General features: G+C 39.8%; 1 protein-coding gene across 4 annotated transcripts in view; it reads left to right on the forward strand.

Annotated features, from left to right (window-relative positions):
• The window catches only part of amot (angiomotin), a 43,255-nt gene extending 17,540 nt beyond the window's left edge, over window positions 1-25,715 (forward strand). Inside the window, exons 4-16 of one of the 4 annotated variants that reach the window (XM_089123934.1) lie at window positions 1,229-1,363; window positions 1,687-1,754; window positions 2,050-2,110; window positions 4,491-5,475; window positions 8,087-8,618; window positions 10,309-10,453; window positions 14,351-14,443; window positions 14,555-14,700; window positions 17,537-17,686; window positions 20,182-20,372; window positions 21,574-21,953; window positions 23,006-23,257; window positions 24,705-25,715. In XM_089123934.1, coding sequence (XP_088980060.1) covers window positions 1,229-1,363; window positions 1,687-1,754; window positions 2,050-2,110; window positions 4,491-5,475; window positions 8,087-8,618; window positions 10,309-10,453; window positions 14,351-14,443; window positions 14,555-14,700; window positions 17,537-17,686; window positions 20,182-20,372; window positions 21,574-21,953; window positions 23,006-23,257; window positions 24,705-24,805 — 3,239 coding nt within the window. In that variant the 3' untranslated portion in view covers window positions 24,806-25,715. The remainder of the gene's footprint in view (window positions 1-1,228; window positions 1,364-1,686; window positions 1,755-2,049; window positions 2,111-4,490; window positions 5,476-8,086; window positions 8,619-10,308; window positions 10,454-14,350; window positions 14,444-14,554; window positions 14,701-17,536; window positions 17,687-20,181; window positions 20,373-21,573; window positions 21,954-23,005; window positions 23,258-24,704) is intronic. The other 3 variants (XM_039677628.2, XM_089123935.1, XM_089123933.1) reach the window with 3 other exon arrangements.
• The last annotated feature ends 541 nt before the right edge of the window (window positions 25,716-26,256 follow it).

The raw sequence follows: 26,256 nt of genomic DNA on the forward strand, positions 1-26,256 counted from the left end.
AAAATTAAATATAAATGGCCTTAAAAAGGTTTGAGGGTAAAATGTGTCACTGCATTGTTTTCATTAGATTTGCATATATGGGAAGAATATATCTTTTAAATAATTTCCAAGACTTTTGTCAGTTCTTAAAGGAGTAGTTCACTTTTCAAAAAACTTTTGCTGATAATTTACTCACCCCCATGTCATCCAAGATGTCCATGTTTTTCTTTCTTCAGTCGAACGAAATTAAGGTTTTTGGATGAAAACATTCCAGCATTTTTCTTCATATGGAAAATGGACTTCAATGGGAACCAAATGGTTCAAGGTCTAAAAGACACTTTCAGTGCTTCAACTCAGTGAAACGAAACTTTTTCCTAGTCAATTCATTCATTTCGTTCGTTGAATGAAACAAATGACTCGGAAAAAGATTAGTTCATTTTGATGAACGAGTTTGAGCAGGAGAGTCACGAACGCACATCACAGAACAGAGCAAGGCGATCATTTGAGCTTATAAAACTTAAACTTTGTTATTTATTTTTTAAATGAGCTATCGTTTCGCTAGATAAGACCCTTATTCATCGTCTGGAATCGTTTAAAGCCCTTTGAACAGTTTGCAGTTTGCACTGAAACTCTCATTTGGACCTTGAACCGTTTGGTTCCCATTGAAGTCCATTATATGAAGAAAAATTCTGGAATGTTTTAATCAAAAACCTTAATTTCTTTTCGACTGAAGAAAGAAAGACATGGACATCGTGGATGACATGGGGGTGAGTAAATTATCAGCAAAAGTTTTTGTAAAAGTGAACAACTCCTTTAATAACGCATCAAAATTTCACAGACTACATTGAGTGTTATGGCATTTATGGTCATTTAAAACTATGCACATCCCTACATCCTGTTTGGATTGAACCACTTCCCCATGCTGATCTGGAACCAGCCTCACCCCCTTAAACTATTTTATATCTGTCAGATATAATTTCTGTCCAGTAGCTTAGCATGCTATTTTTTATCACCTAACTACACAGATGCAGCTGTGAGGAGGTAAAAAAACAAAACAAAAAACACAAGGGCATTTCTTTTTTGGGTCTGTCTCAATCAGGAAATGAACATACCTCACTCACATCCCCTATCTTTCACATGAAATATATTTCTTTCTACAACCCCCCAAAAAAAGCCTTTGAAAAAAAAGTGTCTGTCTTTGGACCCCACCCCCATTGTTCTAACTCGCCAGAGTGCCTTCCTGTTCTAGAGTGGCTTGGCGTTCGGGACCTCGCGGACCGGCTGTGTGTTTTGGAGCAACTTGAGGAGCTTCTTCAGAGCAGCGACCCTAGTGAATGTCAGCACGATGAGCAGCCAGTAGTGACGCACGACAGCAGCCGCACAGGTAGGTGACCTGGTCGAACGTACAGTAGAGTAATGGAGACAGTGATTGGAGAACACCAGACGGGTGGGGCGGACATCAGTGGGACAAAATAAACCTCTAGAAGTTACGGGTTGGTTCATTTCGGCTCCGTTCTACTCTGTGATTCAAAATGTACAAAAATGTAGAACCTGTTTGGATGCAGTTTTAAGAGTCCTGTGCTATATTTTATGCTTTTTATGCAAAAACTGCTTTTATTAATAAAGTACAAGATCCAAAGGTACGCCCGACAAAGCACACTGGACGAAGGTTGTGTAAACACAAGTAACAAAAAAAATAATTTTCAGCTTTTCAAATATATGAAGCGCCACTTATTCATCGACAGAAATCACCCATCATTTCATTCATCTTAACCGTGAGTTTTTTTTGTGACCTCGCCATTTCATTTTCTCATCCTGCTTTTGTTTGTGGCCATCTCTTTCATTGACTCTGAGGAGGTCTCGGTGAGCGAAAGATTGGAGAATGACAGGAAGTGGAAGTTAAAGTATGAGGGGGAGGAGGGTGGGTGGGTGGTCATTATGAAATGTTTTTTTTTTCTTCTTTCACTCTATCTCCAACTTTCTCTGGCTTTCCAAATTGGAAAGCAGTTGTACACTGATTCCTCTGTTTCTGACTCACTTTACATTTATTTATTTATTTATTCACCACAGATGTTTCGGAAAAAAGCCTCATCCTCCTTGAGAATGCGGGGAATATCAGAAAGCAATAGACGTAATAAGTTCCCCTTCATTACTTTTTTAGATGGTGCATTAACCACTAAACTACAAACTCTGTTCAATGCCAGTAGTGGCAACCATTCCGGATAAACACCATTAGGAGAAACAATCAATTATAGTAACCTTTAATTTTGCAGAATTAATGTTAGTTGTACATATGACACTTCACATTGGCGCTAATATTATGGAATGGTTTCCACATAATGGCTTTGTATGCGTGAACTTAACAGCTCACTTGTTTTCAATTGCTCTGTGTGATTTCTAAGTATCTGCTATCTACAGCTCAAGCCGACAGTAAAGAGATTGGGGTTTAAGCTTTGAGGATGTGTACGCTTTGGATAATCAGATGACTCAACTGCAATGCATGTTAAAGGAATGGAGCTGTTGTACAGTAATGTGGTATATACTGTATATGGCATTGGTAATCATGGGTGGACTTCAACACCTTGACCCTGGGCTCTTATAATGCAGAACAATACAATATTAATCCTCAATTAACAAGTTAATAGTGATTAGTAGTGGTTGAAGATCATCAGAGAGTTGCCATTGACTTTAACAACCATTAATAACCTTAAAGACTACGGTGCCCAGTTGTCAACGTGTAAAGAGTTTGGGGACAGTTGGGGTCTGAGATTTCAGGCAGTTTTCTTAGAACATACAAAACATTTGTTTACAGATTCTTAAAATGACTTCTTTGTAGGGATGCACGATATATCGGCCAGCATATCGGTATCGGCCGATAGAGCCCTGCACGGGCCTCAAATCTAGGCCCTAGCCCGGCCCTGGCCCGAGACATCCAGGCCCTAGCCCGGCCCGTGTCCGACAGCTCATCAGAATGATCAGCCCGAGTCCGACCCGAGCCCGTTATTTAAAAAAAATAAATAAAAAAAACACCTTACACAGCCTGCCCTGTTGCAGCAGTCATTTAAACAGATATGTTTTGTCCTCAATGGCAAAGTAGTTACCGTTTAGATTATTTTCATTTCTTTATAAAGTTAATTAAGACAAATGTTTCTTTTTATTTATTTTTTTATGACGACCAAGCACCCGACAGCGAGTTAAACATGTCTGATCCATTTATAGCCTCTCAAATCAACACTTTACTTGGCTACAATAAAATCCATAGATATCAAACAACTTAAACATATTCACACAGACAGTTAACGTTAGTTTAAACGTTTGTTAAACGTTTATTGTCATTTTTGAAAAGCTGAGGCAAACTGCTCCGCTGCTCGCAACAGCGCTCGCACAATACAATTTACAATATAATACAATACAATAGAGAGAATGCAATCTAAACAAATCAAATAAATTAGGCCCTACATTAAAAACAAACATGCAGGTTATCTTACCTCAAAAATCAAGTCTTCACTACAGAACATGGCCATTCGTATTTCCAAAAGTTTCCAACAGACTCATGAAACTAAAGTCCAATCAAACAAAAAACAACAAGACAACCTCCTAAACAGTCTCTTACAGAGCATCGTGCAGAAAAAGCACCATCCACCGTGGAAAGTTTTAATCCAGTCGTACTTTTTCCAGCTGCGCTGAAGTCACGCTCACTACTCCTGCTGCTGGCGGGACACTTAACAGAGAACGAGCCGGTCGCGCGGATCGCGTTGCCGGGAAACCTGTGTGCGCGTGTGCGTGCCGTGAGCAGACTGTCAGTCATATATGTCAGTATGATAGGTTATAAAACGTCTTTCTATGTTTGCTTTTCTATAGTCATCTTCTCATATTTTATTTTAAGTAATATCTAAAATAGGCTATAAAAAGATAAGCCTAAAACAGGCCCGAGGCCCGGCCCGCGTGTGAACTATGACGTTAAAATTGGCCCGAAGCCCGGCCCGAGGAGTGTAAATAAGTCGGGGCCCGTCGGGCTCGGGCTGAAATGCAGGCCTCTATCGGCCGATATATGTTCATTTTTAATGTTATCGTTATCGGCCTTGTAAGAAAATGTGGCCGACATATTAAAGCCGATAAATAATGTATTATTCCCTTCAGCTGAGACACTTGTTGAGCACTTTTTGAATTTCTTGAAATACTAATGAAAATACGTTTCGGTACAACGTGCAGCGCAAATCCGTCATATCGGCAATAAAAACACTATAATGAGAACATCATTATAATCGTGCGCTTGGGACATGGATTTAATTGTGAGACTTTTCTTTTTGTAATCAGTCTCTCAAAATTAGATAAAAATTTGGATTTAAATTTATCGGCCGATATATCGGTTATCGGAATATTATCGGTATCGGCCAAAATTTTCATATCGGTGCATCCCTACTTCTTTGTGACTACTTCATTATGGTATAGCTTGTGATAATAGGTAGTGGCTGTGTTTAATCATCATACGTTGGTGTTTATTTACACAGGGAGTGTGGACCGTGCCCGAAGCTCCTCCTTCCATGAGGTGGGTAGGTCACGGGAGCTGGAAATGAGGGCGGCAGCCTCAGTTTCCGAGGACACATCAGGCAACAGCGGTAGTGGCCATACAGTTCTGCAACGGCTCTTGCAGGAGCAAATGCGTTATGGCGACGGCCGAAATTACCTTGCCCTGCAACAACAACAACAACAACAGCAGCAGCAACAGCAGCAAGGTCCAGTGAGTGGATACCCGGGCCCTGGTAACCCAGGGGACGATCTCTCGATGGTCCCTCATATTGCGAGGCAGGAGCCTCAGGGCCAGGAGCTGCAGACAGACAGTGGCATGGAGAAGCTCAGCACACGCACTGCGGGAGGAGGTGGTGGCGGTGGCAGTGGAGGCAGTGGAAGCTGCTTGAGCGGACAAGGGCAGAATCCTGAAGACCTACCCACCTATGACCAAGCCAAGGTGCAGTCACAGTACTATCGAGGCCATCAGCCTCAACCACAGATACCCCCGTCAGTAGGTGCGGCATTTTACGTGACCGGCCTCAGCAACACTAAAGTGCGACCCCCGGAGGGCAGGCCCACGGTACAGAGGGTGAACGGAAGCAAAGTTCACCAAGACGACGGGCTCAAGGATCTAAAGCAAGGCCATGTTCGTTCACTCAGTGAAAGACTAATGCAGCTCTCTTTGGCCACCAGTGGGGTCAAGGCCCATGCGCCTGTTACCAGTTCACCACTTTCCCCCCAGTTGCCTCCGCCTGGACTTCCAGGAGACTATTATAAACCCTCTGGGCCCCAACACAGGGGTCCACCACCAGACTATCCATTTAAGGCAATGCCCTCTCCACCCAAACAGCAGCAGCACCAGCAGCACCATCAGCACCAGGAGCCTGGACACTTCTATGCAGACCATCGTGGCACAAGCCAGCCAGCAAGAGCTGACATTCCTCATGTCCGGTACCAGCCACCACCAGAGTATGGCTCTTTCCGGTGAGTGCTTACAAAAGCTAAAGCGATAGGGCCAGTTGTTCTAAGGTAAACTGATCGGATTTTGGTTATCGGATTGGATAAAATCTTGAAAATGGGTTGTTCAAAAGGGAAAGAAAGAATCTGAAATAGAGCCAGACCGATATATCGGCAGGCCGATTATTATCGGCCGATATTAGGCATTTTCTAAAATATCGGTATTGGCAGTTATAATGGCCGATAAATTATTATTTCAAAAATAAAATAAAAACGGACGAATCACGCTTCAACCATGTCATGAGTGTCAGAGTTGTATAGTTTGTCCACCAGAGGGCACTCTACACCGTCCCTGTTGGCAAAACGCGAGTATAACGCGCCACACAGTCGGGCAGAGAGAACCAGTTATGCATTATCATATTATTTTAGTTAAAACTCATAATTAACTACAAATAAGTAATGTTAGGGAAATCTGTTAATATTTTGTTGCGCGTTTCTGAAATAAAAAAAATTATAATAAAATCGGCCGATATATCGGAATATCGGATTTTAAAACCAACAAATATTTGTATCGCTATCGGCCTTTAAAATCCTTTATCGGTTCGGGCTCTAATCTGAAATCAGATTAGATCAGGGAATCCAATCCTAGTTTTAATCTGAGTCAAACCTTCAGTTTGTGTTGTTCATAACTTGTCCGTGGGATTTGGATAACTTTGATCCAAATAAGCAGGATTATCCTGATCCCAGCAGGGGGTAGGATTTCAAGGTGGATTTCAGGAAGAAAATGTAGTAAAACTTTAAAATTGGTCAAATAATACATTTGTATCATTTAGTGTATATACTTCTATTTATATTTTGCACTTGACTTGTGTAACCGTTGTAACAGTGAAAAAGTAGACATAGGCTAACAATTAAGATATTCAGTATAGTAAAGTAAAAATAAAATTGATCTTGTCCCCATTTGTGTTTTGTCTCAAAATAAGAAACAATAACAGTGACCTCTTCTACCTGTTCTTTACATAGTAGCCCACATTGTGATATGTTGACCCATTTAGAGCACTGGTAATTCGGATTTGGTAATCTTGAAAACTGTGTATCTGGATCAGGGTCATCCAGTCCAATGTTGCTTTGAAAAACCGGCATAAAAGTAAGACGGATTGCCTGATCCTGATCCTGATTTCCAAATCCGGATCATTTTGTTCCAGATTAAACGTTTTGAACAAGTGGCCCATCGAGTTCAAAGCTGAATTAACTGGAACAATACACCTCAAAACGCAAATTCCCTCACATTCCCTGACTTATTAGTTGTTGAAAAATTTCAAGTGATGAATCTTAAAACAGCCCTTCCCTTCAATGCTGGGACATGTTGTCAGGAAACCAGTTATGGGAAAAGCCAGTTTTGCCTGTTCCCCTGTATTACTGTACCTCAGAGCCAGTGTGTAATACATGTAGCAAAAGAATGCATATCTAATTCTAATAATCATCTACATGTCACAACATGACAGTTTCTCTATTATGTTGTGGAGAGCCAGGAATGTTGACCTGTGAAAAATATTTTTATGAAGGGTTGGAATGCATTACATAGTTTCTACTTTGGACAAGTCATTGTTTTCCAACGGTGGTTTAATCTGTTAAAAGAAGCCGTTGGTAATGCACGTTTATATTCAGCCTAAAGCAGTTCTACTGAAGAACCCCCAACAATGCATATTTTCTTTGACCCATTTCCAGTCAGGTGTGTATGAACCTGCAGTGTTGGGGGTCCTTCAGGAGCAGAAGAACACTGGCTTAAAGTATTTGTGGGTCACTGAAAGTTAAAAAAATTTTCTAAAGGAGTAGTTCACTTTTGAAAAAACTTTTGCTGATAATTTACTCACCCCCATGTCATCCAAGATGTCCATTTCTTTCTTTCTTCAGTCGAAAAGAAATTAAGGTTTTTGATGAAAACATTCCAGCATTTTTCTCCATATAATGGACTTGAAAAAGCCAAAAGACACTTTCAGTACAACCTGCAAACTGTTCAAAGGGCTTTAAACGATTCCAGACGATGAATAAGGGTCTTATCAAGCGAAAAGATCAGTCATTTAATAAATAAATAACAAAGTTTAAGTTTTATAAGCTCTAATGTGACACACATTCATCAAAATGAACAAATCTTTTTCTGAGTCAGTTCGTTCGTTACGTTCGTTCAATGAACCAAATGACTCGGAAAAAGATTTGTTCATTTTGATGAACGAGTTCAAACAGAAGAGTCACGAACGCGCATCACAGAACAGAGCAAGGCGACCATTTGAGCTTATAAAACTTAAACCTTGTTATTTATTTATTAAATGAGTGATCGTTTTGCTTGATAATCATCTGGAATCGTTTAAAGCCCTTTGAACAGTTTGCAGTTTGCACTGAAAGTGTCTTTTAGACCTTGAACCGTTTGGTTCCCATTAAAGTCCATTATATGGAGAAAAATGCTGGAATGTTTTCATCAAAAACCTTAATTTCTTTTCGACTGAAGACAGAAAGACATGGACATCTCGGATGACATGGGGGCGAGTAAACTATCAGCAAAAGTTTTTTCAAAAGTGAACTACTCCTTTAATGTAATCAGTCAAAATATGAATATGATTTATTTTTCTGCCCTCATTAGGTCAAGTAAGGAGAGTTCAAGTCACTCTCAAAGGTCTGTCCATCACCATAGCCCTTCATCTTCTGTTACGTCAGGGGGCTCTCTCTCCCGCGCTCAGTCGTCCACTCTCAGCAGCATCTTGGCTTCTTCCCACCATCCTCCACATATGGGTCACCAGGGAGAGCCCTTCCCCATGTGTGCTCGTAGCCCACAGGGGCCCGGTTCCCACCAGGGTGATCCATATGGCCAAGGCCCAGGTCACCCTCCCCATCAACGCAGCCATGTGTTCCCTCATGATCCTTACGGGTCAGCTCCCAGGGGCCTCCACATGCACCAGCACCAGTACCACCAGCAGGGCTCCCAGCAGCAGCAGCAGCAACAGCAACAGCAACAGAATCCAGGACAACACTACTCGCATCCACACTCCATGCAGGGGGACCCTTACGCCATGCTGGCCCGCGCCCAGCAGATGGTGGATATGCTGTCCGAAGAGAACCGCTTGCTTAAGCAAGAGCTGGAAGTGTGCGGGGAAAAGGTGTCCAAACTACAAAAGGTTAGAAGCGTCTTTGATGGTTCACATTATATTATGATTATGTCAGGAGACAGGAAAGCATCACCAAGTAAAGTTTTTAGAACAACAACACATTGGCGATGGCGAGCTAGCTAACAATCACATCCAGCAGTGGTCTGTTGACAATTTGGTCTTCTGTGGAGATTCTTGAGGAGATATGGAAAAAATACATGGTTTCATTCAGGTCGTAACAGGTACCACAGACATGAAACCCATATTGTAACAATTCTCAAGTCTGAAATGTGGGCCAGTTCAAGATAGGCCTTGGTCTTGTTCCTGGAGCCAAACCAACCAATGTCTCTCTTATCCTACCATCTATTTCTGGTCTTTTAGCCTCTATTTACAAGCTAATGAGTTGAATCAGGAAGAGTGCAAAAGTGTGTCGTGTTGGTGTGCCTCCAGGAACCCTGTAATACGCCTTATTCACGGCAGCGCCATCTTTGATTTTTAATGAGAATGAAAGCGAGGCTGTGAGGGATAGACTTGCATCTCTTCAATGGGCTGTACTGTTATTAAATGTGTTTTCAGATTGTTCTGCTCATGAAACACTGGAAAAATATCTTTCCAAGAAATGTCAGTTGACAAAAAACTCCCGACAATGTAAGCTGTGGAAAATTGTAAGTAATCTAGCCGCTTTATTCAGCTTTTTACAGCGGATGCCACTGGAAACACGGCAGGGTATCCGCGGGGTCTTGAAAAGTATTAAAGGGTTAGTTCACCCAAAAATGAAAATTAAGTCATTAATTACTCACCCCCATGCTGTACCAACCCCGTAAGACCTTCGTTCGTCTTCGGAACACAAATAAAGATATTTTTGATTAAATTTGAGAGCTGTATAACTACCACATTGTCATTAAAAGAAATAGTCGAATAAACTCGTTATTTTTGTTTGTTTTTTCGCACAAAAAGTATTCGCGTCGCTTGATAAACATATAGTTGAGCCACGGTAGTCACTTGGGATATTTAAACATTTTCTTCATTGACTTTCTGGGCCGTCAAGAGGCAGTCCCTTAGGAGCCAATGTGGTAGTTATACAGCTCTCAAATTTAATCAAAAATATCTTCATTTGTGTTCCGAAGACGAACGAAGGTCTTACGGGGTTGGTACAGCATGGGGGTGAGTAATTAATGACTTAATTTTTGGGTGAACTAACCCTTTAAAAGGTGATAAACCAATTTTGGGAAAATTAAGACCCTTAAAAAGTATTAATAAACTTTGCTTTGATTTACTATCCCAGCCTATTTGATTTTTTGTATCAGAGTGGTCTATAGTCTTTATCACAAACAAAAACTGTTAAGTTAAAAGTATCACTGATGTAAATGGTTACAGCTTGAAGTGGCGGTGAGGTATTAAAAAATATTGAGATGGTCTTGAAAAAGTCTTGAAAAGGTATTAAAATTAACTTCAAGATTCCTGCATATACCCTGCACGGTAAGTCTATCCCTCACAGCCTCACTTTCATTCCTGTCATGGCGCTGCTCTGAATAAGGTCTACAGGCTCTCAGATCGCCAAGTATCAGCTCTGTGAGCAGCACCATTTTGGCACAAGATGGTCTTTGGAATGGACAGTAGGTTTTATTTAATGCAAAAACCCGAAGGCTACTTTCCTTACTGTATCCTTTCGATATTTCAAAAATCCATACTTCCTATAAGAAGTCTTTTTACTTTGCAGCTGGAGACTGAGATCCAAATGGTGTCTGAAGCCTATGAAAACCTGGCCAAATCATCCACAAAGAGGGAAGCTCTTGAGAAGACCATGAGAAATAAGCTGGAGATGGAGGTGCGCAGGGTACACGACTTCAACAGAGACCTAAGAGGTGAGAACAAAGCAAGATAATTAAATGGAAAAGCAGGTTTTAAAGGGATACTCCACTTTTTTTTGGATGTAGGCTCATTTTACCACTCCCTCAGAGTTAAACAGTATACCGTTTTCGAACCCATTCAGCTGATTTTCTGATATTTAGAAGAATATCAGTAACCAGATAGTTTCTGGTCTCATTGACTGAAATCAATGAGACCAGAAACTGTCTGGTTACTGATATTCTTCTAAATATCAGAAAATTGGCGATTCGAAAATGGAAAAACTCGTTGGTTTAACTTTGGGGGAGTTGTAAAATGAGCAAAAAATTTCCAAAAAAGTGGAGTATCCCTTTAAGAGAGTATTAAAGGGTTAGTTCATCCAAAAATGAAAATTAAGTCATCCCCATGCTGTACCAACCCCGTAAGACCTTCGTTCGTCTTCCGAACACAAATGAAGATGATGATATTTTTTATTAAATCTGAGAGGTGGATCACCGCTACATAGGCTCCTAAAGGATTGAAACTTGACGGCCGAGAAAGTCAATAAAGAAAATGTTTAAATATTCCATGTGACTACAGTGGCTCAACTATAAGTTTATCAAGCGACGAGACTACTTTTTGTGCGGAAATAAAACAAAAATAACGACTTTATTCGACTATTCCTTTTCTTCCTTCTGGGCCTGAGACGAGAGTTCAAGAGATTTCCAGTTGTATCAACTCGTCGTAGTTAAGGGAATAACATAGTTTAACATGGAAAAACGGTGGAGTATCCCTTTAACATTATGTGTACGAACATCAGTAAATGAGAGAACGTTGCGGTCGTCCCCCACCTGGCTCCAACGTTCAGTCCTTCCCATTCGAAGAGGCTTCTTATTCTTCTCCAAGTTCAAAGCATTTGAAGTTTCATTCAGTTTGCTTTCTTTTGTGTCGTATCTTGTGGCTCTGTGTAGTTTCTATTGGAATCCAAAGAAATAGTCTCTCGCTCTCATTTTTCTGCTGCTGTCAGCAGGCGCTCTCTGCCAGAGTGTGGCCACCTCTACGATCATGCCTCGCTGTGTTCTTCAGTCCAGCAGAGAACAGAGAACCCCTGATTTATGGCAGTATGCCCAGACTTTGTCCACAGGGAGCTCCAAGAGTTTTACAGCAGATTTTTCTTCTCTCTCTTTTGTCATTCTTTCTTTCACCCTGTGATTCTCATAGATTCTGTAGCCTGATGTACTACTGCAGATATTGTTCAAGCATAGATTTTACTAAATAATTGTATTAAATAATAGTTGTTTGCAAAGGCACACATCAATATTACTTTTGATTATTTTTAGGCTCAGTGATTTCAACAAATCCCCAATTATAACTATTAAACTTCAGTGTGCTAGGGAGTCGGGACACACATGTGTTGAGTGTCAGTAATACTTTTTGGCAACTTCTTGGCAAACACTTAGGAGTAGTTCACTTTAAAAAACTTTTGCTGATAATTTACTCACCCTCATGTCATCCAAGATGTCCATGTCATTCTTTCTTCAGTCGAAAAGAAATTAAGGTTTTTGATGAAAACATTCCAGCATTTTTCTCCATATAATGGACTTCAATGGGAACCAAACGGTTCAAGGTCCAAAAGACACTTTCAGTACAAACTGCAAACTGTTCAAGGGCTTTAAACGATTCCAGACGATGAATAAGGGTCTTATCAAGGGAAACGATCGCTCATTTAAAAAAAAACAGCAATAAAGTTAACGATTTATAAGCTCAAATGGTCACCTTGCTCTGTTCTGTGATGCGTGTTCGTGACTTTCCTGTTTGAACTCGTTCATCAAAATGAACAAATCTTTTCCCGAGTCAACTCGTACATTTCATTCGTTGAATGAACCAAATGACATAAAAAAAGATTTGTTCATTTTGATAAACGAGTTCGAACAGGAGAGTCACAGAACAGAGCAAGGCAATCATTTGAGCTTATAAAACTTAAACTTTGTTTTTTTTGGGTTTTTTTTTTTAAATGAGCGATCGTTTCGCTTGATAAGACCCTTTTTCATCATCTGGAATTGTTCATTTAATATGGGCCAAGCAGAGAAGCGACCAAACACCTCCACGTTTTCCCTATTTAAATACAGTTACTCGAGTAGTGTAACTCGACCAAGGATGGTGGCACAAAATAAAACGTTGCACTTTTCTAAGCGTGTAAAGTGGATAACTATATTGTATGGCGGAATACCACAGCAAGTACTGGGAGCACTTCGACTCGGCCATCGAAAAGTCCTCTCCGTCTCCGGAGTGATGATATTACTGCGCCGAGTCCATAGATAAATATGCGTCGAGTCGAAGTGCTCCCAATCACTTGCTGTGGTATTCCGCCATACAATATAATAAGTTATACACTTTTTGTGTCACCATCCTACTCCTAGGTCGAGTTACACTACTCCTGTAACTGTATTTAAATAGGGAAAACGTGGAGGTGTTTGGTCGCTTCCATCACAGATGGATTTGTAAATATATTATTCCTAGCTTGATTTATATAACATTGTTTTTCTAAAAACATGGCGAAAATCTATTTAAGGCTATCTGATGACAGGATAACAAAAGTAGATATCCATAAATATCTATTTTTCCCCCATCTATTACTGTATGTGAACACAATGAAAAAATTATTTTAAAGCTGGCTTTATCTAATAGGCTATTCAGATTTTTTTTTTTTTTTTTTTAAATATATGCAAATTCGCACATATTTAATTAGACAATGCCTAATAATTTAAGACTTGAGACTGGACTTGGACTCGTGGCAAAAGACTTGAGACTTTTTAGGGATGGGCAACGATTAATCGCGATTAATCGCCTCCAAAATAAAAGTTTGTGTTTACACAATATATTTGTGTGTTAGTGTGTATAATTAATTTGTATATATAAATACCCACACATGCATGTATATATTTAAGAAAAATGTGTTATTAATATATCAAGTATTTATATTTATATATAATATTAATTGTGAATAAAAATATATAAAATATATACATGATGCATGTGTGGGTATTTATATATACAAATTAATTATACACACTACACGAACATATATTATGTAAACACAAACTTTTATTTTGGATGCGATTAATCGCGATTAATCGTTTCCCATCCCTACTTGACTTGAGCTTGCCCCTCAAAGACTTGAGACTTGACTTGGACTTCCAAAAAATGACTTGTGAACATCTCTGGTTTAATATGAACGGTGGAGTATCCCTTTAAATCTAGATAAGAATCTTAATTGTATTGAGAGGAACTGAGGCGCAGTGGGGGAAAGGCATTTGATTCTGGAATGCTCATCTCACAGTCTAGTTGACTTAACACGGGGGAAATATTGTTTTAACGTTTGGCCTGCTTCCTTGATGAATGGTTTGCCATTAAAAAAACCCCCCAAAAAAAAACCCCAGCAACCCCTTCTATATAATGGCCCTTTTATGTGGGCCAGTTTTTGACTTAACAGCACAGTGTGAATTATGGCAAGACCGCACTTTGGGATTTGTAAAATAAAATGTTTGTTAGATTTTTGTTTATCAATTTGCTGAGCAACCAGTCCCAGTGGTACATCATTTGTGAGAAGAGTCGAGGAATATGAGCTATGTATTTTAGGGTGTTTTAATAGTGCACTAAGCATCTGTTGAAATAATCACAGCTGTGGAGTCTATGAAGTGAATATCAAATATTTTTATTTTGCTGGTAGTATTTTGGAAAGCCTTGATTGTGGTTTTCTCTACAAAGAAATAATAACCACATTTGTTGATGATACACCATATAAACCTTCACATGGGTACATTTTGGTCTGGCTATTTTCGAACACTTATTTACAAACTTTATGAAGCATTGTCATATTTTTGAACTATAAAATCAGGAAACAGTATGATTGTATCGTCTCTTTCTTTCAATAGAGCGAATGGAAACAGCCAACAAGCAGCTTGCGGCAAAAGACTGTGAGGGCACCGAGGACAATCGCAAAACCATCTCACAGCTTCTGACTCAGAGTGAGTGGACCTCTTCATCTAACTTTCTTGAAGCCAATGTGATGCATTTGTATTTGTAAGCAAATATATTGGGAAAGAAAGTGCATAATATCCATTTTACTCATTTATCAGATAAAGAGAGTCAGAGGGAGAAGGAGAAGCTGGATATCGAGTTGAATTCGCTTCGCTCCGCCAACGAGGACCAGCGCAGGCACATCGAGATCCGTGACCAGGCCTTAAACAACGCCCAAGCAAAAGTGGTGAAGCTGGAGGAGGAGGTAAAGCTCACTGTACCTCTTTGACTCACTCTAAAGCTGTGTTTTACAAATTTACGACGCATTCATACTTCTTAATAGCCATTTTAAAACTGGGACACCATCACAGCAAAGCAGACATTTAGGTTACCATGTTCATATTCTCACCTACATGAAAGTCATTTACATTTTCTACAATTTCTGTGACCATATTTCTGTGTTTATGTATATGTGTGCCCCCTTGTGGTCCTATTGTATATCACTCTCTCATAGCAAATGAGTTCTGTTTTCATTTATTTATCTATTTATTTTGGACTGGTAATTGCTGAATCAAGATAGCATCCAAAAGAAGGGCTTGAGATAGTTTGGGACATCTTAGAGAGGGCTTGATATATTCCAGATACTACACAGTTTGCTTTAAAGGGGTCACGAACTGGCTTTTTAAGTTTTATTATATTGTTGTCTGAGGTCAATTTATGACGTTCGCTTGGTTTTTGCATTCAAAAACATCAAAATGAATAAGTAATAGGCTCTTTTGTGCCTAAACGCTCTGTTTTTATGGGCGTCTTGCACTGAAGACTTCGAAGTAAACGCCCACTGCTGTAAGTAGATAACAGTTTTGCATATTATAATGAGTTTCGACTCACCGGTCGATGCACTTGGGGGAAATTGTTTTGAAAACGTCCAATGTTAACCGGAAGGATTCGCCCATACATGTTCGACCCAGAGTCCGTGTGTTGCACCATTCCTGTCGGATCCAATAAAAACGGCACAGCACCGTTCTTTACTCTTAATCGGTTTACAAATCCAGTCTTGTTTACTTAACAATCCTCAGTGAAATGAAGCGAACAGACGGACAATGTTGTACCTCATCAGCTGGAACGTCTTTAAAAATGGAGGAAGCGTATGCAGCGACTGTCTTCTTCCACATCCAGGCACTGCAAAATATTCTGTATCGCTCGGTAGCTCGATCCGGTTTGTCATCACGAGGTAGGCCTATGTTATTTAGCTTTGCGTGTAATGCTCGAATCGGTGGGCGGGGCTAAACCGGCCGTGTTGAAGTAGGCGTCGACCTTCTTCTGCAGGGGTGGGGTTTTATCCTCTTTGACGTCATAGTTCCCCACTTTGAAAATCGAGTCGTTTGCTGAGCCTGGTGTCAATAAAAGCTTTTATTGGACTAACAAGGACGTTTTCAGTTCTGAAACTTACAGGATATTCTTATATTATGATGACCTCTTAGATGTCAAAGGCTCAAGGAAAATTTAATTTCTCAGTTCATCATCCCTTTAAAACGAACTGACCATTGAACAATACAGCATAGCAGATTGTATTTGGGGAAATAAACTAACATCTGTCAATATTTTCTGCTTATTAATGTCTCCCAACAGTGGGTGAAACCAGCATTAAAGGGTTCGTTCACCCAAAAATGAAAATTCTGTCAGTATTTACTCACCCTCATGTTGTTCCAGCCCCGTAAGACCTTCGTTCATCTTCCGAACACAAATTAAGATATTTAAGATATTAAGATCGCTCCTGCATACTAGTCCATAGGCTTCTTGAGGGAATGACTCTTGCTGGCCTCAAAAAGTCATCAAAGACATCGTTAAAATAGTCCAAGTGACTACAGGGGCTCAATTTTAACTTTATCAAATGACGAGTACACTTTTGTGCGCAAAAATAACGACTTTATTTCAACTATTCGTTTATTTCTCCCTCTGCGCGAGTCAGGTTACTAGTTTAATAGCGTAAGCTTCTGTTATTGTACGTCACACGCATCACACACGTGACCAGCGTCGGCCAATAGTGAGCCTACGTGTGACGTAGCTTTACGCAATCACACTACGTTAACTGACTACAGGCCCATGGAGAAGGAAGTGAATAGTTGAAATAAAGTCGTTATTTTTGTTTGTTTTTGCGCACAAAAAGTATTCTCGTCGTTTGATAAAGTTAAAATTGAGCCCCTGTAGTCGCTTGGACTATTTTAACGATGTCTTTAATGACTTTTCGATGCCAGCAAGAGTCATTCCCTCAAGAAGCCTATGGACTAGTATACAGGAGCGATCTTAATATCTTAAATATCTTAATTTGTGTTCGGAAGATGAACGAAGGTCTTACGGGGTTGGAACAACATGAGGGTGAGTAAATACTGACAGAATTTTCATTTTTGGGTGAACGAACCCTTTAAATGGACATTTCATTGAGTCATAACCCACTAACCCCCAAACACATCCCTGTGGTACTCCACCTCAATGCTTAAGCTCAACCTTCTCCAGTTCTTTGAAGTCCTTCCCGTCAACTTCTCATCTCCGCAGTTAAGATCTTCAAGCTTGAGTGAACCGTTGGCTGCAACTTTCTTTGAAACCACACAACATGTACCGAGGCCAAAAAAAGCTGCAAGAAAAAAACCGAAGTAGCGTTGATGGTTCTGAACTCGGCCCATGAGTGCTTGTAACAGTTGGAGTCTTGGGTTTAGCTCTTCTGGCGTGCTCCCAGATGGCCTTTGGGCGTCCCAAAATGCACCGGGCCCTTCCACTTTTGTTCTACCCTGTCACAAACGCCCGCTTGTTCCCTGAACAAAGCCTCTTGAGTTGTCTGGCATGAAAGGACTTGAAGATGGCTGAATTCTTGCCCTCTCCACCCACCCCTTCCAAACGGGAGCCAAATACTTTAACACTCGCTCTCGTGTTATGATGTCCCCCGAGAGCTAAATTGGGGCATTCATTTTGGCTGCAATTATGGCCACTGGTGGATTTGAGAGATGTAGAGGAGAGAGAGGTTAAAGGATACAAGGAGGCATTGTGAGGTGGATGTGTGTGGCACGAGGAGCAGCGTCTGACCTGCGTTCTCTGTGTTTGTATAGCTGAAGAAAAAGCAGGTATATGTGGAGAAGGTGGAGCGGATGCAGCAGGCTTTAGCACAGCTTCAGGCCGCGTGCGAGAAGAGAGAACAGCTGGAGCATCGGCTACGCACTCGACTGGAGAGGGAGCTGGAATCACTGCGAATGCAACAGGTGAGTGATGCACAAGCTTACCTCCAATTGGCCACATTCTGGAACAGAACTGTTTGTTATTTTAACAACCTTATTTCCAACAAAACATGGCAATATTCAGATATATATTTGTGTGAAATACACACTGCCGGTCAAAAGTTTTAGATCAGTAAGATTTTTTATGTTTTTAAATGAAGTCTCTTCTGCTCACCAACGTTTTTTTGATGGAAAAAAGACAAACAGTAATATTTGTAAATATTATGACAATTTAAAATGAGTGTTTTCTATTTTAAAATGTAATTTGAAAGCTGAATTTTCAACATCATTACTGTTGCTGATTACACATCAGTTTTCAGTGTCACATGATCCTTCAGAAATCATTCTAATAGGCTGATTTTATGCTCAAAAAACATAAATTATTATTTTCAATGTTGAAAACAGTCGTGTACCACGACTACGATGAATAGAAAGTTCAAAAGAACAGCATTTATTTAAAATATAATCTTTTCTAACATTATAAATGTCTTTACTGTAACTTTTGATCAGTTTAACTCATCCTTGATGAATAAAAGTATTTTCAAAAATTAAAAATAAATTCTTACTGACCCCAAACTTTTGAATGTTACAAAAGCTTTCCATTTCAGATCAATTCTGTTCTTTTGAACTTTCTATTAAAATAAAAATGTAAAAAAACTGTTTTCAACATGGATAATAATCATAAATGTTTCTTGAGCATCATATTATAATAATTTCTGTAGGATCATGTGACACTGAAGACTGGAGTAATGATGCTGTAAATTCAGCTTTGATCACAGGAATAAATTATACATCACTATATATTCACATAGAAAACCGCTGTTTTAAATTGTAATAATATTTCACAATATTACTGTTTTTTTTTTGTATTTTTTATCAAATAAAGCGAGCAGAAGAGACTTCTTTTAAAAACATAAAAAATCTTACCGATCTAAAACTTTTGACCGGTAGTGTATATACCTTTCCCCAGACCCCAGTTTGAAAACCCTTGTATTAATCTTCTCAATCCAACCAATTCCTCGTTTCACAAAAATATCCATACATGGATGGGTCTCAGTTGTAGGGATCGTCCCTGCGGAGATGAGCTGTTTACCTCTTTCTGTGTGTCGAATTTTTACTGACCCCTAATCTGGAGGAAAGGTTGCAACTCGGCCTCCTTTGTGAATGTGTGTTTGTGTTGAGAGAAGAGGATGAGGAGTAGTAGACGACAGCTGTATTCTTCATTAGGGGCCCAGAAACTGGACATCCTTCCTCTGTGCTGTTCATTCAACCCGGACACCTGAAACAACCCTCAGATGAGATAAGAATACTTTAGATCAGCGGTACTCGAATGTTGAGGTGTGCTCACTTTAGAGAAATTTCGCAGACAAAAAAAATGCCCATTGTCATTAGTGTAGCTAAATATGAAGCAACACTTTCACAGATGGCACTTTCAAACAAAGCGTAAAAAAATAATCCTTGATTATTTTAACAAAATATTTTGGGGTTTTAAATAGATTCGGGCAGTGTTTGTTTGAATTACGTAATTAAAATGGACAGAATCTGAAAGCTGAGAATTTGTTTCATATCAATAGTAACCTTCGCCATTTTCCTTTACGATTTTTCTCTACGTGAGCGTGTAAAAAGTGACAATTGCGCGAGTCTCACGGTAAATTCGTGAGAGTTGGCAGCCATGCGGATTCAGTTTGTAAGACTAAGTTGTTTATTGCCGGGTGTGCTTGTGCTGCTGATATCTTTTGCCTTCATGCAAAATCCCTGAACACGTGGATTCAAATTGAAATAACTGGATTTTGCATGTGTAAATTTGCCAAACAACGGTAAATGTGACCACACCTTTAGGCAAATAGTTTTTTCCCCGAGGCTAGCATATTTTTTTCAATTGTTTTCAATGGGAGCGGTGCTTTTTTAAAACGCTAGCAGCGTGGCGAGGCGCTGAGCATCTATTTCACACTGAGCTCTAAGCGTTCTACGTTTTATTCTGTTGTGTTATGTGTATTTTTCTCATATTAAATATAAAAACGCATGTGTAGACTGATATTTTTCTAATGTCTGGACTCGAGTGCTAGCATTCAAATACTTTTTGAACCGGAAGTAGAAAACCATTTAGTCAGCTGAACCCGCTATGAATCATGGGAAATAGAATGGGCGCAGAATAAGGTGGATAGGCGCATTGTGTTGACATCGCCAACTACTGGCCGGGCAGCAGAATGCACCATTTTTTGTCGTTTTCCCGGATCCGTGTGAATAAGGATCATTTTGACATTGTCATCTGTATGCAATTTAAAAAAATCTTATTTAGTACATCATTGTTGTGTAAAGGTAGCCTTTAATATACAGCACAGGCAATCAATCAGTTTAGCATTGATGGCAACTCTCGATATTGTCTTGTTTAGCTGCCTTAAATGGGAAAAATAGCTATTTTTAGCTACATATTTTTAGTCCGAATTGAAGATTTCTTATGGGTTCTTCCTCTCTTACAGAGGCATGGTGGTTCTCAGAACACAGTTGGCCCTGAGTTCAGCTCAGCAGCTCTGATGGAACACCTGAGAGAAAAAGAGGAGAGGATTTTGGCCCTGGAGGCCGACATGACCAAATGGGAACAGAAATACCTGGAGGAGAGCGTCATGAGACAGTTTGCGCTGGACGCCGCTGCTTCTGTGGCCACACAAAGGTACGCAAGTCCATTGCTATACACTAAGCCAACACTGTAGGAATTCATAGTAAGTTATTCAAGATTTCTCTAGGGTATGGTACTGAAAACGAACTCTATATTTTTTAAAGGAGTAGTTCACTTTTGAAAAAACTTTTGCTGATAATTTACTCACCCCCATGTCATTCAAGATGTCCACGTCTTTCTTTCTTCAGTCGAAAAGAAATTAAGGTTTTTGATGAAAACATTCCAGCATTTTTCTCCATATAATGGACTTCAATGGGAACCAAACGCCTCAAGGTCCTTAAGACACTTTCAGTACAAACTGTTAACTGTTCAAAGGGCTTTAAACGATTCCAGACGATGAATAAGGGTCTTATCAAGCGAAACGATCGCTCATTTAATAAATAAATAACAAAGTTTAAGTTTTATAAGCTCAAATGCTCGCCTTGCTCTTTTGTGTGATGCACGTTCGTGACTCTCCTGAAATGAACAAATCTTTTTCCGAGTCATTTGGTTCATTCAACGAACAAAATGAACGAATTGACTCGGAAAAAGATTCGTTCATTTTGATGAACAGGAGAGTCACGAACGTGCGTCACAGAACAGAGCAAGGCGAACATTTGAGCTTATAAAATTTAAAGTTTGTTATTTATTTTTTAGATGAGCGATCGTTTCGCTTGATAAGACCCTTATTTATCGTCTGGAATCGTTTAAAGCCCTTTGAACAATTTGCAGTTTGCACTGAAACTGTCTTTTGGACCTTGAACCGTTTGGTTCCCATTGAAGTCCATTATATGGAGAAAAATGCTGGAATGTTTTCATCAAAAACCTTAATTTCTTTTCGACTGAAGAAAGAAAGACATGGACATCTTGGATGACACGGGGGTGAGTAAATTATCAGCAAAAGTTTTTTAAAAAGTGAACTACTCCTTTATTTAAAATGGACATAAAATTGTGCTTTAGCAAAACAATAACACTAAACCGGAACTATTAAGTGCACTACAGTAAGAACGGGAACCGATAGATTGTGTGTTTATTTAACAGATGCATAACTACATGACTGTTAGATTCAAACAAAAGTATCAATGCATGATTAAATCTAAATGAAACTTAACAGAAATTTAAAAATACCTCCAAAACAACAAAGTAACGAGTTAAATTTGACTGAAAATCTATCGTTTATCATCGTTCTCTGTGTGTTACCTTCTAACCTGTCCAGAGACACGTCCTCTGTCATCATCAGCCACTCCCCCAGCAGCAGCTACGACACTTCGGTGGAGGCACGTATCCAGAAAGAGGAAGAGGAGATCCTCATGGCCAACCGCCGCTGCCTGGACATGGAGAGCAGGATCAAGAACCTGCACGCTCAGATCATAGAGAAGGACGCCATGATAAAGGTGCTGCATCAGCGCTCGCGCAAAGATCCGGCCAGCAAATTAGACGCCCCGGCCATGAGGCCTTCCAAGTCCCTCATGTCCATCGCTATGGGCACGGGCAGCTCCAGCGGCTCCGGGCTGCTGTCACACTCTCTGGGCCTCAGCGGGAGCAGCCCCATCACGGAGGAGCGCAGGGAAGACCGCAGCTGGAAGGGCAGTCTGGGTACGTGAGTCCAGTGTGCAGGGAGAAATAGATCTGAAATGAATGAATATTTACTAATATTGTGACACTGAAGACTGAAAATTCAGCTATGACATCACACATTTAAAGGGACACTCCACCCATTTGCATTAAGATTTCCATTGTTAGAAATCCAACACGGCAACACTCTCATTTTCCCCTGAGACGAGAGAAATCTGCTATTTACCTTTTTCACTTCCTCCTACAATGACGCAAAAATCGGCATTTTACGTCATTGTAGGAGGAAGTGTAAGAGGGGGGATTTCTGTAAAGACTACAAGCACTAGTTCCCACCCTTTCAAACCTGCCCATAGGGGGTTGGACAGACCAATCACAGATCAGTGCCAGTGCGTTTGATTTCACAGGCAGAAACGTTTTGAAAATATGGACTACACTGTAAAAATAAATATGCTTTATCTAATCAAAAAAAAAAATTGTGGCAACAGATTACAAGCAATATTATTAATTAAATTTAACAAATTAGAATTGAGTAATAATTAATCAAATTAATTCCTTAAAAAAACAAAAAAAATCGGTGATCAGTGTTTGTATTAGGTTTGTTTTAAAATGACGGTTTTCTCCTTCAGTGATTCTGCTTGTTAACATCAATGTTGGCAATATAAAATAAAGAGTTCTTAATTAATCTTTGAGATATTTTTGTTATTTTTTTGGTGTAAACTTTACTCATTTTAAATGGTTAACTTGTAAGGAATAATTTGATTAATTATTACTCAATTCTAATTTGTTAAATTTAATTAATAATACTGCTTGTAATCTGTTGCCATAATTTTATTGATTAGATAAAGCATATTAATTTTTACAGTGTAAGGCACTGAATTCGCAGACGGATGCATTATGGAGGATTGGGATTACACATAGTGTCAGCCATCTTTTTTGGAAGCTAAGCTAGCAGGCTCTTGTTCTGTGGAGAAAGCCGAGTAGTCGGGGTTACCGTCGTCTTTTTCCCGGACATGTCCCTGCGGTCGCCATTCATTGTTTACATGCACAGCATGAATGAATTGTTCCTCTTCCAGGTGTTCTGCTGGGCCCAGAGTTCAGAGGTGACTCTTTGAGGACAGGGTCCATCTCCTCCTCTCCATCTCCAGTCCTGCCCTCCACCCCGATGCCCGCTGCCACACACTCAAAGACTGGCAGCAGAGACAGCTGCACCCAGACGGACAAGGGTCAGGAGGCCAGCAAGCCGAGCACACCTGCCCTGCAGAGCGTCCCCGGACCCAGCCGGATCAGCAGCCCGAGCCCCGTCTACATCCCCGACCGCATCGCCGGTACAGCTCGCACACACACTATGGGTTTTCATTATGGGAAACCAACCCAACAACCACTAATGACAGGTTGAACGGCATTGGGCTAAATGTTTGTCTTTCCATGCAACTTGTGAGCCGTGGAAAGTAAAACAAATGGATAAAATGATCAATTATATAAATTATTCAGCAATACAGTGAACATGCAATTCATGCATACAGTGACCAGTGTTGTGCCTCAAAGAACGATATTTTGGGCGAACGTGAACTGAACGTACTGTATTACTGTGAACACACGCTCTCTCAGTTTAACTTCGTTCAATGGGCTATATGCACGCATAAGTTCCGCATTTGACGCAAGGATGCTCGTCCATTTCCGGTTGTGGAGATTAAAGCGGAGGAAAACGGGATTATGGCAGAGTCTTCAAAATTTACCGTCCTCCCGTCTTTGAAACGAAACGTACATACGTTTAGATGTGATTTTATATATAGTTATGTTTATTTAATATAATTTTAAAAAGAAGCATAAACACAACGAGGGGTGTCTGTTTTATCTGTTTTTGGGACTAACGTTTCTTTAGTATAACCATGGAGTATACAATTCAATATAAATTCTCGGTATTGCATTGGACTCTACGATCGGCGGAAATTATCGAGCATCCTTAGACCTTCACCGGAAATACCGCCGTGCATAGAGCCCATAGGGTGCCAGATTTCTATAGAGCCTTCCAGGTGAAAACCCGGATAAAACGCACGTAAACAGGCCTTAATATGTAGCGAAAACACCCAATCTGGCAACACCAGCCACCAGTGTCGTCGTCGACAAAGCAACGCGCGAGGAGGCGTCATATGATCATAAATAAAATAATTGTCAAATAAAATAAAATAAAATAATACGTCAATAAAATAATTGTTTTCTGTGGTTGTATATGGGCTGTGGCTAGGGATGGGCAACGATTAATTGCGATTAATCACATCCAAAATAAAAGTTTGTGTTTACATAATATATGTTTGTGTAGTGTGTATATATATATATAAATACCCACACATGCATGTATATATTTAAGAAATATGTGCATGTATATATTTTATATATATTTATTCACAATTAATATTATATACAAATATAAATATTTGATATATTAATAACACATTTTTATTAAATATATACATGCATGTGTGGGTATTTATATATACAAATTAATCATACACACTGCACACAAATATATTATGTAAACACAAACTTTTATTTTGGATGCGATTAATCGTTGCCCATCCCTAGCTGTGGCAATAATAAAAATAAAAAAAAGCTCGCAACATATGGAAAAAAGAACTATGAACTGTATTAGTTCATTTTAAAATGTGTGAACTGAACTGAAAGAACGTGGCACAAAACTTGACTTTTCTTAACCTTGGACACTCTTATTCACCGTTGACCCTTAAACATCTGCCTGCGTCTTTGTCTCTACAGATGTGCCAGTGTTTCACACCAACACATTAGAGAGGAGAGCTCCAGTGCAGTCGCTCCCGCCGCAGGACGTGGACAGCGAGATGGTGGAAATACTCATCTGATCACACACATGTTGATAAAGAAGCAAAGCAGGTGAAGGAATCCTTCCCTCCGTTACACTTTCAGATCGAGATGTTTAGGAACAAACTCTTTACACAAAACAACACTTTTTTTTTGTACAGTATTGTCTGGTGGATTTTCCCCCCTCCAGACCTCCGGACCAAATGTACTGCCATAATCTTTTACACCTATTGCACTACTTTCTATGTTTTTACTTATTTTTTGGGTATGCAATTTTGTTTTGTTGTGTATATGTACTAATTATACAAAGTGGCACTTGAGTATTTAGCAAAATGGTGAGTTGCCGGACAGTTGTTATGTGTAAATACTGCGAATCTGAATGTCGTAGGGCCTTTTTTATTCTAGGACGGCACGTTCTGTACGGTTCACAGCGCACTGTTTAAGAGCAATGGACCAACAAGAATTCACCTGTGTGTCCAGAAGCTCAGAAGTATGTGAAAGTATGAGTGACCCAACTGGTTTTGGGTTTGTCTGTGTGAGAGTCTGTAGTTTTTCCAATCATAACTAAGGTCTAGCATTCCAGTAAAGCTCCAGCAGCCACAAATGTGCCTTGGTTGAGAGGTACCACACACACACCGGACTTTCACAGTTTGGAAATCCTCCAAACCTCTCGTTTCAATGTGATCGTTACTCCGAATTCATTTTTTGATTGCATTTGTGGTTGCAAGACATTTAACTCTTGACCAAAGGAACCTGTAAAGACGACGCAAATGTTTTAAAGAAGGGCCAAGCAATGACCCTCGGGTTATTAAGAGGGTCTAAACCAGGGGTGTCCAATCCTGCTCCTGCGGAGTTCAGATCCAACCCCTATTAAAAAGGAGTAGTTCACTTTTAAAAAACTTTTGCTGATAATTTACTCACCCCCTGTGTCATCCAAGATGTCCATGTCTTTCTTTCTTCAGTCGAAAAGAAATTAAGGTTTTTGGTGAAAACATTACAGGATTTTTCTCCATATAATGGACTTCAATGGGAACCAAACGGTTCAAGGTCCAAATGAGAGTTTCAATGCAGCTTCAAAGGGCTTTAAATGACACCAGACGATGAATAAGGGTCAAGAGTCATGACTCGAAAAAAGATTTGTTCATTTTGATGAACGAGTTGAACTGGAGAGTCATGAACGCGCATCATAGAACAGAGCAAGGCGAGCATTTGTGCTCATAAAACTTGAAAATGAGCGATCATTTCGCTTGATAAGACCCTTATTCATCGTCTGGTGGCGTTTAAAGCCCTTTTAAGCTGCACTGAAACTCTCATTTGGACCTTGAACCGTTTGGTTCCCATTGAAGTCCATTATATGGAGAAAAATTCTGGAATGTTTTCATCAAAAACCTTAATTTCTTTTCGACTGAAGAAAGAAAGACATGGACATCTTGGATGACATGGGGGCGAGTAAATTATCAGCAAAAGTTTTTTTAAAAGTGAACTACTCCTT

This window comes from Pimephales promelas, chromosome 19, assembly GCF_988280905.1.
Source record: "Pimephales promelas chromosome 19, fPimPro1.hap1.1, whole genome shotgun sequence".
NCBI classification, from domain to species: Eukaryota; Metazoa; Chordata; class Actinopteri; order Cypriniformes; family Leuciscidae; genus Pimephales; species Pimephales promelas.